The sequence below is a fragment of the Talpa europaea genome (genome assembly GCF_964194135.1).
Source record: "Talpa europaea genome assembly, chromosome: 5".
Lineage (NCBI taxonomy): Eukaryota > Metazoa > Chordata > Mammalia > Eulipotyphla > Talpidae > Talpa > Talpa europaea.
Genome location: NC_140071.1, coordinates 108,913,143 through 108,932,030, shown reverse-complemented (window position 1 = coordinate 108,932,030; position 18,888 = coordinate 108,913,143). Strand labels below are relative to the sequence as shown.

Here is an 18,888-nt window from a genome sequence, read left to right as displayed (position 1 = left end):
TTCTCTAACTTCTCTTGGCAGCCAGTTCTTACACCCCAGGAAATCAAATGGCTCTGCATCACTACATTACCATGATGTTTCAGTTCCCTTTCTCTTTTTATCTGCCAGAAACACCCTCTTTGTTCTCACATTTTTTTTAAAGATTTATTTATTTATCTATACTAGCACTGGGCACAGTCAGAAGTGCGAGAGGGTGAGAGAATTCACCAGAACCAGAGCAGGGAGCAGAACAGGCAGACTGATGAAGCACACTGCTGAGGGGATCAGCGGGTAGCAGGAGAGGCCTGCGCGCCATGTGGGACCCTCACCTGGCAGTCAGGGATTGAACCAGTGCTGCGGAGTCTTCGGGCCGCCCTGCAACCCAGCTCTCAACTGCTGAGCCACCAGGGGAGGCCCTGTTCTCACATTTATTTTATCAAGCTTACTGGCACTCATTCTTAAGTCTCAATTCCAGTGTTATTTCTCTCAAGAAATCTACCCTGATATCCCCTATTCTGTCCAGTTTTGGGGTCTATATTGGTTTTCTAGGGCTATTTTGACAAAGTACTACTAGCTAGATGGTTCAAAACAACATAATGTATTCTCTCACTGTTCTGGAAGGCAGAGAGTAAAGATGTCAGTTATATTCCCTCAGAATCTAGGCAGAACCATTCCTTGCCTCTTGTATCTCAGGATGTTTGCCAGTGGTGCTTAGTACTCCTTGGTTTGCACGTGCATCACTGTAATGCCTACATTTGTCATTGTATGAACTTCTCCTGTTGTGCCTTTTATCTGTATCTAAATTTCCCTCTTCTTGGAAGGACACACATAATATCATATGAAGAGCCCATTCAATTCCAGTTTGACCTTATCTTACCTAATTTCAACTGCAACAATAGGGTTTCTAAATTAAGTCACATTTCTGAGGGGGTTGATGCTTACCTTTTTGAGAACAGTGACTCTTATGCTTTCATATCACCTGTGAATACATTCACTCATCACTAGGCTTAACTCATCATATGTTAATAACCTGTGCATGTGTCTGTCCCCTCTAAAATATTTCAAATGCCTTAGTACATGTAGCATGTCTAATCTGTTTTTTATCTTATTAGCCCCAGACACATGGTATCCTTTAATAATGTCAATTAAGTGAACTACTGATTGTTTGCTTTTTAAAAAAACAGGTTTTTTGATGCAAAATATTATAAGGATCGATAATGTTACAACCAACCAACAAGCTTTTTATTTTTCATTGCAACAAAGAGAATGGAAATAAAAATATCTTGAATTGGGGATAAGAGAATTTAGTTCTTAAAGTTCCTCATTTTTAGTGCAGGCTTATGAGAAATTATTTAATTTCTTCATATTATCTATAAAATGTAAACAAAAGAAGTTATAACTTATAGATATATTTTCAGGTATTTATATTTTCTACTTTCTGTTTACAACACCAGAAATTTAATTTAATCAGAAAATGCAGGCTAATAATGAAGAGCCTGAATGTCATGGTTATTTTTTGTTCTTTCATGTTTGAAAATGAAGAGTGATCACAATCTAGTGAGGTTTATGAGCTAAGCTCAATGGTGAAGCTGGCTAGAAAAGGATACCAGAGATAAGGGAGAGCACACGCAGGATACAAGGCTGACTGTATGCAAGAAGGGAAGGAGGAGGAAGAGACTCAGTTGGCGTTGTTGATTGAATTCATTGAACTCCTTTTGGAATACCAGATTCCTACTATATATTCTGGAATCTAGAATTTCACACTAGTAGAATGATACTATTGATAAATGCAGTTGGTTTTACTTATTTCTCTCACTATATATGTGCTTCAATTACACCACTGTTGATGTCATTTTACCTTGGAAATATAGAATATTTTCATTTATCTCACTGTTCCCCACTATGTATTAGCTTTGACGTAGGGAGGTGAAACCCAGTTACAGCTGTTGTATACATGAATAGAGTAAAGCTCAGGATAAAATGATTTGCTTGCATAGTTGTTGTTTTGAAAATCATTTTGATTCATAATCCTTTTATGTAGAGCATATATGTAATTTTAATTTTACTTTCTCTAACTATACATTCATATATCTCATTCCCTTAACTACTAAAAATCATCAGCTGTTTCTTAATCATTTTCTATCTCCAGAGATATCTCCCACAAAACCAAAAATATTGCTTGTGGTTGGAGATGGATATGATTTTAAAGGCAGCAACTAAGTAAATGGTAATTTTATCTCTACAAACCAAGAATATTTTAATTTAACTATTCATGAATCAAATCTAATGGCACAGTGATACAAAGATCACCATATTGATAATTTTAATTGATAGCAATTGTTTTTGAGAGAAGAAAAGTGAAATATGCATTGCTAAATAGCCTTTTCTTTTTTTTTAAGATTTATTTATTTATACAAGCACTGGGTACAGTCAGAAGCGCGGGAGGGTGAGAGATTTCAGAGCGGGGAACAGAACAAGGAAGTACACTGCTGAGGGGAGCAGCGGGCAGCAGGAGAGGTCTGCGCTTCATGTGGTCCTCGCCCAGTGGCCGGGGATCGAACCGGCGCTGCAGAGGCTGCGGGCAGCTTCGCAACCCAGCGGTCAACCACTGCGCCACCAGAGAGGCCCTAAATAGCCTTTTCTTGTTGAGTAACATTTCTAAATTGAAACTGTTGATCAAAAATGAAAATGGAGATGTACTGTAAAATGCTAATCTTGGCTGCTTGTAAAGTTGTTTTCTTTTACTTGGATTTCCAAATTACTTAAAAGGGAACAGATTTTAAAGAACAGATTTTATTCTATTTTTATTTTTAATAATTTTCTTCATGCTATTTTTAATAATTATATATCTTTGATTTAGTAAACCAACATTTAATGAGTAACTACATTTTCCCAGGCTTCATATTGTGTTGTCCTGCATATTATTGCATTTGAGGTTCAAATTAATCAGATAATGATGAATGAGTAGAAATTGAGGCCCTGAGATTTTATGTCTTATTGTCCTCACAGTAGTGTGGGTGCACATTTAGGCATAGGTTATGAAGCATTTGCCCCATATATTTCATTGTGTTGAGTTGCATATTACAGTCCCACTTGAAATTTCTCTCAGATAGCAAATAAGAACAGTAACATTGAAGAAGACAAATATAAATCTCTCTGAAGATATTGTTCTTATTAGACAATATCAAAAGTTGTCACCAATCATTTTGGTATGAAAAACTTGAATTTTTATCATCTTAAGGCCCTTATAAAATTGTGGCAGTGGTTATCCAGGTGTGTATTTTAGGTACCAGGTTTCTGGGTGGAAGACCAGTTAGAATCCCATTGTTCTAGACTCCCTAGGTAACCTGCACTTGTATTTTACCTCTAAAAAGACACTATTTTTCTTATAAATACCAAAAACAAATGTAGTGTCTAAGAGGTATAGAGATGTGTAATTAAATATAAAAGGAAACTTGGAGGAATTTTTCAGTAAAACAACTCGTATGAAAATTTCATTGTATAGTTATTGTTTAAAATTTAAAGACCTGAAAGCTTTGTAGAATGTGAAGTAGTTGTGTTCTTGAAGGAGTTATCCTCTCTAAATTTTATTTTTCATATAGTTCCTTTTTTTGTTATACTAAATGTAACATTGTATTATAACCCTATATATGATTCATAGATATAGATAGCTTCACACACTTTCTGTTGTATGTTACCACACAATACCCACCACCAAGGCATCCAGTAGTCCTCTACTATATTCCCCACATTCTTGCCATCTGTGTGTGTGTGTGTGTGTGTGTGGTGTTTATGGCACCATAACCAATATCTCTCTTCCCTGGGTTTTCTGAGCCAGCTTTCTGCATTCCTGTGAAGTGGTGATGTACTTTACAAGATCAGCACCAAACCTTATGTTTGGGGAACGTGAAAATGTAGTCCAGCATAATGTTCTTATTCTTTTCATTGGGGATGCAGACCCCTGATTGCACCATAGATTCTCTTATTTATCTCTCCTCCACCAAAGGCATGTGCCTCCAAACCATTCAGCTCCTACCTTTCCAAGATTGCCAAACAAATGGCAGAAACAGTTTGTACCTGGTTTGTATTGCAGTTTCCTATCCTAGCCCACAACCTTTAACTGTTTGTTTCCACTTACTTCTTGCTTAATGAAGTATTTATGTCTTTATTGTCCCTTCCACTGTGGTCTCTGCTGTTCTCCAGTGATCAAGAGGTGTTCTGGTTTTGCCCCAAGTCGCTGGACCATTTAGATACAATGTCAGTCTGGGTTACAGTTCATAATATTCTCTTCTGAGTGAAGTAACATCCTTTGATGTTATTTTGGTCTGGTCTTGTCTTTAAATATTTAATATGCTTTCAAACATCATGAGGTAATAAATATTCTCTTCATTTTTAAAAGGATAAATTGTATTGAGAACTGAAAAATCAAATTATCATACATCTCAGTGATAGTCACTGTTGCTACAAATCCTTCCTAGATATTCTCAAAAGCGATGACTTTGCTAAATCTCTGAATTTTCCAACCCATCTTCCAATTTTTATTTTTTATTTCCTGCTTTTGGCACCCTAAAGCTTTCTTCTACAAATAGAAATAGCATCACATTCTTGTATTTATTGCCACCTGGTGATACCATAAATCAAAGCAGGTAGGATGCATCTGTGCTTGAGTTGTGTTTTAATTATGACTGGATTTACTAAACAGGGCCAGCCTAATAAGCCCTGATTCCAAACGTGAGAGATGAGACTTCTAATAGTAAAGGGACCCATGAAAGTTATTTCTCTCCAGCCACTGGCATGTATAGGTTTTCTTTTCATGTTTTGTGTATGTGTGTGTGTGTGCTGCGCCATGCCTACTACATTATACTTAAAACAACATGAAGACAACTGAAAGTGTTTTTTATAATAAAAAAAATTGTCACACTTAAGAAATCTATGTGTGAGAACAAATTTTCATATCTCTCTGCTGTGTATTCCTGCTTTAGAAGTTTCTTTGCACACACATGCACAAGCCTCTTGCATGCATGTGCATGCACATGCATACACACATACAGCGCTATTAATTTGCTTTCATTTCACATTTTATTAAAGGCAAATTTGAGGGAGGCAGAGGCATTTCCACTAGCTTCTCTAATGTTCCTTTTAAAGATTTTCATTTAAAAGGACTTCAGTGTCCAACATTAGTTAAATTCCCTGTCTTTCCAAGTCCTTTCATCAATGTTTGATTTTCTTTCTTTTTGTTTTCTCATGTATTGATAATTTGATTTGGATATAACAATTACTGACAAGTGACAAGAGTTATCTAAATACCTTAGTATGACGTCCTCATCTTAGCCCTGTCATGCAGATAGAACGTTGCTGTAGCTCAGGGAAGGAAAAAAAAAGACCTTTTATGTCTTTAAAAATAATAATATCTGAAATCTGTCTTTGACCAAAAAAAAAAATAACATAAGTAGTTCTGGAATATAAATTTATGTACTGGTATCATAATCATCTAGCCTGTGAAGTGGACTTTGTCTAGACCTAAGAAAAATAACATGTATATAAAACACATATTCCTATAAAATATTCTTTTTATTTAAAGAGAAACATGATACCTCTTTTTGCTGTATTTTAAGGTAATAAATGTAGACATATACTTAGATATATATGGTTAACCACACCCACATGTAACAGTGTTACTTGTAAGATGCTGCCACAAATAGATGTTGATTAAAAGAGGAAATTTCAGTTTTTTAAAAAAATTTATAATACTATGTAGCATTTTGTTAGCATCCGACAACTCTATGATTATAGCATAAAAATTGCTGGTACATAGACTAGTATTTAAATGCTTTTCTAGGCGGTGTTTGTGAACATGTTAATTTTAAAGAATAGTCCATTTATTTTGGACACATGCTTTTATGAATTGTATTCATGTGTCTGTCATAGTTAATCATTTTAGTTTTGAAATTATCTCCATAACATTCTAAGAATATTGACTAATGATTATGTTAATTTGTTCTATCACATATTACCCAGATATGTGCAATGTTTGGAAATTGGGCTTACTGCAAGATTAACATATTTTCAAACATATTTCTTTATTTCCAGGATACTATTAAGTCAATTTGAACAATTTCCAAGAATTATCTCTTAAGGTTAATGAATTCATTAATTTATATTTTAGTAAGAGAATCTGAGAAGATTACTATTTTTAATTGACACTGGAAAATTTTAAAGCATAGACAAATATCTTTATAGTGCAGTAGAGAATTACTATTTTAAGTTGCATTTTGCCAAAATAAAATTATTTATTTCAGTCTGTAATCATTTCTCATTTGTTTATAGAAAGGAATAATTAAAAAGGGAAACATTCTATTTAATATCAGTCAATGGGATTTCATTAAGTACTTTCTTATTGTTTGATATTTTACATTTTATGAGGTTTTATGGAAGTCCAAAATTGAAAGTGCATCCTGATTTTCGTAAAATGTTTTAAGTTAAATTTAAATAGGTGAAATAAATCCAACTCAATCTCTATAGCAATTAAGTTTTATACTCTGAGAGTTGCATTATGATCACTCAAAGCCTATACGACCTATACATAAAATAATGTCTTTTAACCAAATTATGCTCTGACATTTATTTGTACTGGAGGTTCATATATACATATATATATATATTTCTCTCTCTCTCTCTCTCTCTCTATATATATATATATATATATATGTATAGAGAAAGAGAGAAAGAGCTCACATGCACGAGGGTGGCCTATGCATCTTTCTAATAACTCCTCAGCATGGTCCACTGCAGTGACATTCATCTTATTATGTATTTTAACTTCAAGGTGACCACCCCAGAAGACACAATTTTTTTTTTCAATGTCTTCTTTCTTAAGTAATAGTGGTTGGCTGAGGAATGGTCTCTCAATGACATCAGCATTCTAGTCCTCATTACATGACTATATGATTTTATATGACTAAACATCCTTACATATGTGATGAAGTTAAGGCTTTAAAATAAGCAGATTATCCTGAATAAACTGGTCTTAAGTGTAATCACAAGGATCTTTATAAGAAGGAGGCAAGATGGCTAAATGGGAAAAAAAGGTGTTATCACAGGGGGAGAAAAGGTGATGTGTGTGGACATTACAAGCCAACAAATGACATAGAAAATGGGGTAAAACAAGGACTGAGCCTCCCAGAGCCTCCATTTGAAACTAATCCTGCTTCTGAATTACAAAGCTATTAGAGTATAGTTTTGAGTTGTTTATAGACTTGTGTGGGAAGTTTGTGGTTATTTGTTCCAGAAGCAGCAAGAAAAATAATACAATAATCTAGTTTCTAGACTCCTCACTCATCACATATTTTCTTTTCCTTGTGTCAAATTATATTTCTCTATTGCAAAGGGATGTGAAGTTAAATATAAAAGATTATAGAAATGCATAGAATGCATGTGCACCGTCATACTATTTTCTGGAAACCCTTACAAATGCTTTCACTTTAAGATTTAGAAAAACATTTCTCAAAAATGAATATACCAAATTAAAATCTTACCGCTTTTGGGCCTCCCTGGTGACACAAGGGGTTAAGACACAACCTATGAAGCTATCTGCAACTGCTGCAGCATGAGTTTGATCCCCGTTCAGGGAGCTACCCATATGGCACAGCAGACCTCTCCTGACTCGCCTGCTGCTTCCACAGCAGTACATTTCAGTCGATCTGCCTGTTCTGTTCCCTGCTCTGTCTCGAGTGAATCTTCTCACTCCCAAAACCTCTGTCCTATAACCCAATTCTTGTATGCATAAATAAATCTTTAAAAAAATAAAATCTTACCACTTTTGTTATTTACTTTAAATTGTCGCTTAAATTGTAAGTGGACACGTCCTATCTGAATGTAAGAAATGGGAGAATTTCTTACATATCTACAAATGGTAGAATATATATATATATATATACACACACACACATATATATAATCATGATGATTGATTGCTTTTCTCTGAACACTTAGTTCTCTTACCACTTGAGATCTAATGGCATCCTTTACAACTTATTAGTCATAATCTACCATGAGATAGTTGCCTTATCCCTCCCAGACTTCTAAGTGCAAAATGATGCCATGTCTGTAGGCTTCAGAGTCACAGACAGTGGAAAATAAGGAAAGTACTGTCTTGAGGAATCAATGAGATTTGTTCTGTTGATTGGTACTGAGCAAATTACTGTTGATATTCACACATTAATATTATTGTTCTTGTATCGCCACATTCCTTTCTGAGAATTAAGAAAACCTAGATACACTCATTACCTAAGCTATATTCAGTTTTTAAACATTAATGTATTATGATGGTGGTGCTTTATTTTTTGTATTAACAAATATATTTTAAACATTTTGCTCTTAGAGGACTATGCACTATTCTTAAATGATTACACACTGATTAGTCATATGTTAGATGCAGTGAGCTACTTAGGTATGCTAGGGGAATGTGTGTTTCTTCATCACATGCTTTTGTATAAATTCTGTTTGGTAAGTGCTAATGTGAATTCCTATGACTAATTTTGCTAACAAAAGACCTTCACGGAGAACCTTTTTTTTTTATTCTTTTACACTTGCATATCTTGACATTCCTTTGATTTTCAGTAGAATTGTATACATTTATATAGCTGTAATCTCATTTGAGTTTGTTTTTTTTTAAACATTCTTAGCAGTAATTTGTTTGTACCTTGATCTTAAGTGTGATAAGAATATATGATTAAATGGCTTATGAAATGAAAAGCCCTATGGATTACACTTGCAGTACATAAATATAACAATGTCTTTCTTAAATTATTTTAATAGTACCATGTGAGGTTACTCTAGCTGTGGAGCCCACAAATATAATCCTTATATGCCTATCATGTGAGTCTTTTAAAATATAAAGTTATGTTATATTTAAGATTCATCTGTATATGCTTCATTTATAAATATGTTGTAACCAGATGTGGGATGACAGAATACTAATTATTTCATCCAGCAATGGGAATTAAAACAAATTACCTTATTGAATTTTGCAGAAGAGTCAGAAGCTGATGGATTTATATATAATAAGCATTTAGCTGAATAGCTGATATGCACATAAACTTAGCAGTGTCAACTTTACTATATGTGGCAGTATGCTGTGGCATCTAGAGGGAACTTTTTGTCCAGAGGTAACTTTTCATTATCACTCTTAATCTGTTCTTATCCTGCTATGAACCATACTGGAATGAATAAGTTAGCAGTAAATTATTCTGCATCCTTCTACTAATTTGGTGATGTATATCTTTCCTGGCAGTCATCATGAGACATCTTTTTTAACACCATTTCTTTAAAGTTGTTAATAACCAATAGCATTCAACATACAAAATTACATGTATTGGGCCTCCCCGGTGGCGCAGCGGTTGAGCACTGGGTTGCGAAGCTGTCCACGGTCTCTGTGGTGCTGGTTCGATCCCCAGCTGCTCCCTGGCCACCGGAGGAGGGTCCCACATGGCGCGCAGACCTCTCCTGCCGCCCACTGCTCCCCTCAGCAGTGTACTTCGGTCCTTCTGCCTGCTCTGCTCCCCGCTCTGGCTCTGGTGAATTCTCTCACCCTCCCCGCGCTTCTGACTGTACCCAGTGCATGTATAAACAAAAAAAACAAACAAATAAATAAATAAAACATGCCTCTATAAAAAAAAAAATTACATGTATTAAATAAAATGGATTGGTTGAAGGCACCTATATTAAGTTAGAGCTTTATATATGGGTTGAATGAAAATGTTTTTTTTTTTTTCTTTTGGAAAAGTCTATATATAAATAAGCATCGCTTTATCCTATTATTCCTTCTACCTTATGATCAGAGATTGATCTTTCTGTTGGTGTATGCCAATGTGGAATGAGAAGGCCTAGTTATGTAATGTAATTCATATTCTGAACCTCTATGAAATGCTTGAGCCACACCATGACTGAATGATATCCTGGGCCACTTAGATATTTCACAGCTCGTCTTTACCTCATCAGATCATCTTAGTACTGCTGAGAACCTATCAGGGTGAATTAAATCAGCCTCCCAGAGTGGACCATGAAATGACTGACTCACACTCTCACAAAAAAGCAGTATCTTGGTTTTCAGCAGTATCTTGGTTTTCACTGTTCTGGAGTCCAGTGTCTCTCATTTGATTACCAAGAGTCTTAAAAGTCATTTAATGTTGGGCCTCCCCTGGTGGCACAGTGGTTGAGAGCTGGGTTGTGAAGCTGCCCACAGCCTCTGCAGCGCCGGTTCGATCCCGGGCCGCAGGCAAGGGTCCCACATGGCGCAGCAGACCTCTCCTGCTGTGCCCTGCTGCTCCCCTCAGCAGTGTATTTCAGTCTGCCTGTTCTGTTCCCCGCTCTGGCTCTGGTGAATTCTCACCCTCCCGCGCTTCTGACTGTACCCAGTGCTTATATAAATAAATAAACAAATCTTAAAAAAAAAAGGATAAAATATTAAAAAAAAAAAAGTAATTTATCGTCTCCTCACCTATTCGTTCCTCAGTGCAATTGGGAGTAGTAATGCCCATCCCATAAGAGAAATGACAAATAAGATGAATGTGAACATGACACTTCTATTTAAAGGGTTACACAGATTCATAGGACTTCGTTATTATAAAACTTGAATTTATCATGTATGTTTATTGATAAAAAACAAGATTATATATGAGTTTATTTTTAAGGTGTGATGTGAAAATTGTGATTAAATGCAAAAATCTATGTCTTTTAGATTGAGAAAACTTCTTCAATTGGATATTTGTTATAGAGAAGTACTGCTCTTTTTTAAAAGTCTTCAGTAATCTACAGTGGTAGGCTACCTATTTGCAGTGCGTGTGTGAGGATAGACTTGTTTACATTAAGGTTATTATGTAGCTGTCTGATAATCAGCTTCAAAAATGAAATCTACGCAAGAGAACTTTGGAATATCTTGACCCTCAGGACTAACTGTTATGTTAAATTACCTGATGCATGTGGAATATTGGTTGTTATAAATCTTTTACTGATAGTATAGTGTTTTCTTTAGTTTCAGACATTCACTTAATGAATCAAGTTTAATTTAGGGAATTAATAAAATACTCATTAAGTCTGGCAAATGGTAGCCTCAAATAAACACAAAGCATTTCATTCTAAATCAAAATCAGTTCTGCTCTAAATGTTCCTCATCCAATCAGTATCCTGACAAGAACTCATGTGTAGGTTCTTTCAGAAAATGAAGCATCTTGTTAAGAAAGTAAGAGAAAAAAAATCTAGCCACACACTATTGTATTATATATAAGCAAGAACATAAAACAGGATTGTCTCATTCCATATACTGACTGCTAGTATATACTTACTGTCAATATATTTTGCGTGGAATGGTTCACTTAGTGATAAATTATTGAATGCAGAATGATTCTGGGTAAAATTTATTATAGTGAAGCCACTCTGAACTTGGGTTTTCTTTGTCAGACTAAGACTAAATATAATTATGTGTGTATTTACCCATTATTAAATCAGTTTGAATCTGTTTAGCCCGATTGCCACAAAAGATGCCTAGTTTGTGCTTCTACTTCAGTAGTGGCATTTGATTATTCTCTTTGGAGATGTAAAGTTATTTAAAGGATATTGGCATTTGGAAGCAGCAGTCTGTGTGAAGTTACTGTCATTATTTGATTGAACACAAGGAACATGAGAATCAATTCTTAAAACTGGTTTTATTTATAGATTATTAATATTTATGATATTAATTTATGTAAAGTGAATCATAAAATAAATGTTAATATTTAAATATAACTTCCTAATTTTGCTTTTAGATTTCACTGAAAACCTAAAATCCTATTTTTGCTGGTCATAAAATGAATAATAATTGGTGAATTTATTTTCCAAATGTCTAATAAAACTTTTTGGCTTTTTTTTAGTATAACCAAACTTAGTAGTTCTTATCAAATGATCCTTCCTAACTATCTTCATATTGGCAATATTCTGTAGGCCAGTTAGTGTTGCTTAAGCAGTATTTAACTTCCAACTCAAAATCACGCTGTGTCAGTCTATTACTAAATTAATTAAAATGAGTAAACTGAATGTATTGATATTAATATTTTTAAGGATATAGTAAAGATATTTTCTTAATAAGTCTAAAACCCTAAAATGACCAAAACTTTATTTAAGTCTGTGTAACAGGATCTGAAATAAAAGTAGCATTGGTATTATTAATAATATAACTTTGCATAAACTTACTTTTTCTTATCTGTTCTTTGATCCCAGGTGCAATAACAGAACCCAGTGTGCAGTGGTGGCAGGTCCTGATGTTTTTCCAGACCCATGTCCGGGAACCTATAAATACCTTGAAGTTCAGTATGAATGTGTCCCTTACAGTATGTATATTTCCTCACTTTTATTGTGAAAAAGAAATGATATTAAGCATTATTTTGCATGCATTGACAAAATATTCCCTATGAAAGCATAAAAAATAATCACGTAAATTCTTAAAGTAGGTTAATTTTAATTGTTCAGGTTTATAAAACTTCCCTACCATCGGAAGAATTAAATAATTAAGAATTGCCTGCAAAATCTTGCAGCTGTTAAGTATGACTATATATTTCTGCCCATCACTGTCTATTCTGAAACTGCATTCAATGCAAGAATAGAATGTTGAAAAAGGGTGGACTGTTATGCCATATTGCATGCCTTTAAGTCCAAGCAAATGGAAGTGAATAATATATGTGTACATATGTATATAAATAGTAGTATAGAAAATGAAAAATAGTTGAACTTGACAGAAACAATTTCATCTAAGCTTTCTGTTCTGTCAAAATTCTGAGAATCAGAAATATATTCCTCCAGAGAGAGCAAACTGAAAAGACAGTACAAGTATTAACGTGATCTCCTCAGAATGTATTTTGTAGTCTCAAGAAGTGCATCTTTGCAATGTTCATATATAACAGATGCCAACAACAAATTTTTCAAGAATAATGAAGAACCAAGCAATCAAAAATAGAATATGTTCTGATTTTTATACCAAGGGAACAGTCATCTCAAATAAAAATGGCTAGTTAATTATTCATTGCATTCCATGGTGAAAATCACTCCAGAGATCCTGTGTTCTCATATTAGATATTCAGCTAATCCCACAGGTAAAAACACCTGGGAACATCAACAAATCCCAGGTTCTAGCTTCTTTTGACATCTCAGAAGAAGCAAAATGTCTAGGGATGAGAAAGTTTACTGTACCACAAGATCTCAGTGTGCCTCAATTCTATTTAAAAAGCAGCACATTACTCCTGAATTCTAAGTGGATGCTTTTCATTAATAGCAATTTGGACAGCAAGAAATGAATTAAAATTTTAAGTAATAATGAAATCAATCAAGAGAAAATTTTATTTGGCCTTATTTATAGAGTGAGTAATTATAAAAGTTTATCTCATGAACTTTATATGTTGATTTTTTTATGAAACAGCATAAATATAAAGGTTTTCTTTTGAAATTTTGATTGAATTTATGCTTCTTACAATATATCTCTAAGGACCATATTATGAAAATATAAGATCATTACTGAGCATTTATTGTTCATTAGTAACATTTTAAAGAAATAGCATTTGTAGTCCGATTTGGAACTCTGACAATTTTACTTGCCTTACAAAAAATATCTTTCTAAAATATGTAGAATAAATGTGTTTCCTTTGCTTTTTATAAAAATAGTCAAATAAGGTGTACCTCATTTTTAAAGACAGTTTTAGGAATATTCCAATCATATTTTTAAATATGAAAGTTGAATTAGAAATGTCAAATTATTTTTTCATAATTTTTAAAAATTAAAGAATTTCACAGCTGTCGTTTCAATTTCCTGTATTTCTTCAGAACTTTGAGGTTAGCTACTCTGAAATCCTCTGCCAAAATCACTCTAAAATAACATCTACTTAAATCACTTCAATATGAATAAGAACTTGCTCATACACTTTCGCATAAAAAGATTTTTATGGTTTACCACAGATATCCTTTCACTCATATATTTTCAAAGATGATCAATTCTTTTTTCCTAAATAGCTTATCTTAACAGGTTTTTGACAATCCTGAAAGGTTACTGATTGTCTTATTAGTATGTCCATACTATAGTAGAATGTTAATCCGATTATTTTGTTAAGATTTTTTAAATTATTTTTTTAAGATTTATTTTTTTTTAATTTCACAGTAGCTGGGGTATAGGCCAGAGATGTGGAAGGGTGAGAGATTTCACCAGAGACAGAGTGGGGAGCAGAACAGTCAGACAGACGGAAAGCACTGCTGAGGGGAGCAGCAGGTGAGACAGGAGAGGTCTGCTGCACCATGTGGGAATCTCCCTGTCTGGTGGGGAATGGAACCTGCACTGCAGAGGCTGTGGACAGCTTCACAGCACTGGGCTCAACTGCCTGCGCCACCTGGGAGGCCCAAATAAGATTTTTAAACTCAGGTGTAACCACTTGCTTATTACTAGCTTAACTTATATGGGGTAACATGATTATGATTGTTTAATTATCTTAAGAATGATTCAGTTAAAAATGCAATGCATACCTGGGAATTACCTAGTAAATATAACTTGATTTTAAAAGAAATTAATTCAAAATTACACATCATTTATATATAAACCATTAAATAAAATGTAGTGACTTATTTCAAAGGTAGGTTGGTTTAGTAGAAAACAATAAGATCAGAAAGCCTGGGTTTCATACCATATTGTCTGGTTACTTAACAAATAGGCTGGGTCTTTTTAGCTCAGGTAAGCAATTAAAATATCCAGGATTGCAATTTATATATTTTCTCTAATCTGTGGAAGCCTGTGATTTAGATCAATGTGAATATCTTTCACTAGCATAAAATAGATTTTGTCCAAAGTAGAAAAATCTTTTTTAAAATAGCTATTATTTATTGACGATGCCATTTACCACATGTGTTAAATATTTATATACATTGTTTTATTTAATTCTCACAGTATCCTCCGTGTTAGGTTTGAGAATCATCATTTTACTAAAGAAGAAATGGAAACTCCATAGGATAAGTAAATGTGTCATGTTAAATGTAGGATAGTACGAGAATGGCAGAAACAAGATTTGAATCTTTCTCTAGTACTTGTGTTTAAGGCCCCAGCAGTAGCACTCCTCATAGTTTTTTTTTTTTCCCCCTTTGTGTTTTCATGAGTTACTCAATTATTTCAATATTTAATTTTTTTAACATTGATCAATATTCTATTGGGACATGGTGAAAGCAATTATATCAAGGGCTCAGATCATTTTTCTTAGTTCATTCACTCTTTTCTGAGCTTTATTTTCCCTTCATATTGCAGCTGAATCACTATGAACTTTCATTTTCCTAAACACCTTCTAAAATTTCATGAATTAAACTAGCTCCTGCCACAAAAATACTGCCCTTAATTTAGAAAGAGGCTCTTAGCTAAGAAGGAGAAAACATTGGTTAAATTAACCTATATTGAAAAAGACAATCCGCGTGCTTAATACACTTGTTTAAAAACCCTTATTGTATTACTAGAAGGAAAACTTCAGATTTAGGATATAGTAATATTTGAAGATTTTCTAATTGAACAAGTAATATAATGTATTCTATTTGTTATGCAATTCAGTAATAACAATTTCCATTTTTAATTTAAGATGACATAGTTCCATGTATTTAGTATTATAATTAGTATTTATGAATGTTTTCTTAATATTAGTATGTGTAAATTATTATTTTTGATATCTTCTTTTGTTGACCTTAAGTTGATATTTTATGGAAAATATATATAAAAGGAAAAGATAATATATAAAGCCAAAAACTATGTGCGAAAACATTAATATCAATGAAGCATATTAGAGGAAATTCAGACAAAAATTCAACATTTAAGAACCTTAACTTGAACTGAAAAAATGACATGCCCTTTTTATAAAAGATGCCAAAAATAAACAAAAACTAGTAGTTGTAAGCAATATAATGAGGCCACTGTCTTTGACTGTCTTGTCCCCAGTTTTTTCAAATCACCAATTTTTTTTAACTTTTTTTTTTTTTTTTAAGTTTTCCTGTCTGTATTTTCTTGTTTGGGTTCACAGATACCTTGCTTGTGACCGAATTTTGTACAGATGAATCAATACTTTCCTGTTCCTGTCACACATTATTGCCAGTGTGACTTTTTATAGTCTATGTTTTTCTTTTGAGGTTTGATTTTCCTCTTTAGTGATATTTTCTCCCCAGGAGATGACCCAAATAGCAAAAGGTTAAACCTCACTATTTATTTGCTCTCCCATCTTCCCTCTTACTCACCCTCATTCCTTCTGGCCTGATTTTAGAATTGGAAATTGTGGCATCTTCGAGCAGATCTTCCCCCATTTAGCCAGTTTACAGGAATGCTTGTGTTAGGGAGAAAACAATAAAACAACTACCCATCCACTTATAGTATTTCTTAGAAAAGAATCTTTATATCCTGCTGACAATTTGTCTTTCTTCCAAAGCATACAATTTCACGCACATTACACTCAAAAAGTGCTTGTCTTCCCTCACAATCCAGCCTTTCTCTTCAGTTCTTTGTTTCTTCCTTTCAGAAATACAAAGCACATATTACTTATTCTAGCAATTTCTCTGGTGGTGAGTTTTCTCAGGAAATGGAGGGGAGAAGCATACAATTTGGAGAGCTATTAGAAATGAGTGTTTAATTAAACCAGTCTTATGGTACGGCACTTACAGATTTTCTCACCACTCACTTTAGCCATCTAGAATTATGTTGGCAGTTGCTGTTATTGAAAGACATGTAAAATGAGTATTATTGAAAAATTAATATTTACATATAATTATATAACCTCTTAGTTTTGTCTTTGTCTTTGTACTTATTTACTATAAGAAAATAAGTACAAATCTGTGTTATCAGCCTTGAACACAGATAAAAGTCTTTAAATATTTAATTATAAATAAATATTTGACAACTTATGTTCAAATTGGTGCTTACTTTAATATATGCACACTTTGGTTGCTATTTTATAAATCAATAATTACATACTTTAAAACTCACGCTCAAATTAAACCCTTTGTTTAATTTTGAAGCTATCAAAGAGGCAGCTCTTTCTGCCTGTCTGTATTTGTACAAGCATCCTTTTCTTTCTTTTTTTATTAAAAAAAATCAAAGCTGTCAAAGAAATATCAAAATTTAATTTGATTCCCAATGTGCCAGTAACTTCTCTAGTTTCTGACATATAAGTGAAATTCAATAAATATGTACCAAATCATTAATAGAAAAAAGGAAAATCAGTTAAAGTGGCTTCCCCAAAATTTTTATGTTCATTGCTGGAATGAGAAACTCAAGAAACTCTAGTCTACAAACAAGATCTTATTCAAAGGAAAAATCTATTGTAAAAATATAGATTATATGAATTTTAGTTTTTCTAAATTGCTTGGTGCCAATGGTTATTTTCTGCAAGAATGCTACTAGCAACAAATATTTTCATATCGTTCATCTGTCTGCATCCATTTAATATAGCATTTTATGTCCTTTAAATATTACTCCCTCCATAACAATGTCAGTTGTATAAATTCTCATTTTTAGATTGATATTTAAATAGGAATAAAAAAAAATCTTTATTCCCACTCATTCTCTCCTTTACCACAGTGTTTCTCAAATAAATTTACTCTCTTTCACATATCTTACACCTTGAACAGATAATTCATGAAACTTTTGCAAATGAATTCTTGATTAATAGTTAATTAAAATTCTGCTTATCTGCTTGAAATATTTATTTCATATAGCATTGGTTTACAATATTATATATGATTCAGAAATTAGGTCCCCATCTCTTCAAATGTGTTTATCATATGACACTTAACACCAAGGCACCCATAGGTGCATTGTGCCCCTTCCCACCTTCTCACTCCAACTTCTCCCTCCCTCATTGGTGGCCTCAGTTTTACAGTCATATTTCTAGGATTTGTTTTTGATTTGACTTTCTTCCCTCTTTGTTTTGTTACCCTCTAAAATATATGTGTGTGTATATACATAAATATATATATGTATATATGTTATAACATATATATATATATACACACACACACACACACACACACACATATGTTGCTTTCATCACTTTAGAAAACAGGAAGCATAAGTTGACTATACTTCTTGGAGATCATAATCCCAGTCTTTCTCATGTTTTGTCTAGCTGCTTCATATGTTCATGAAAATTACTGTTAATTAGATCATATCATTTGCTTCCAAGACTTACTTTTTAATTGTCCTTGCATCACTCAATGTTTATTTGCATACCAGGCACTATGAGAAACAATAGGGTAGAAGGCAAAGATAAAGATTCTACCCCATAGGGATTTAGAAAAATGGGTCTCCAGTTTCCCAAACTTATAATACCATTAGTTCAGAAAAACAATATAGTATTTTATAAAAGCAGGATGTTTTGAGTACATGCTCGTACCATAATGGTTGATGGTTTTATGGAGTAGAAATTGAGGGTCTTCATGGAAGTTTTTCTAGTGATAACCTTTGAGCTGAATATTAAAAAATGAATAGTTTAGTGAGACGGATATTCATTTTTAGCATAGAGGATAAAATAAACTCTGTGGCAAGTTGTAAACCAAAACAATTGGAAGTTTGCATAAAATACAAAGTATAAGAGTGACAGGAGATGAACTTATAGGTGGGCAATTTATGTCATATACTTTCCTGTATGCTGTGATTTTTCTAGGACCATATACCTGTCAAAAACTTGAGGCCAGAAAAGACAATTAACACTTTCTCCATGTAAAACCAATATTTTTTCATAAATCTGCAAAACCCAGCTTAGACTAAGTTGAAAATATAGAAGTGGGTTTTATTGGGAAAATTCAAAAGTGGTAGTTTTAAAACCAAAAGAACAAAATGTGAAAACCAGACCTCAAAAAAAATACAATGATTTAAAAAGC

At 33.3% G+C, this 18,888-nt stretch overlaps 1 protein-coding gene across 31 annotated transcripts in view; it reads left to right on the top strand.

Moving 5' to 3' along the window:
• The window catches only part of ADGRL3 (adhesion G protein-coupled receptor L3), a gene marked incomplete at both ends in the record, with an annotated part of 456,353 nt that overhangs the window by 134,628 nt on the left and 302,837 nt on the right, over positions 1–18,888 (top strand). For 30 of the 31 annotated variants that reach the window (XM_084234180.1, XM_084234185.1, XM_084234176.1 and 27 more), the window contains one exon: positions 12,232–12,341. The exons of the other annotated variant lie outside the window; for it this stretch is intronic. In XM_084234180.1, coding sequence (XP_084090306.1) covers positions 12,232–12,341 — 110 coding nt within the window. The remainder of the gene's footprint in view (positions 1–12,231; positions 12,342–18,888) is intronic. 31 annotated transcript variants of the gene reach the window in all.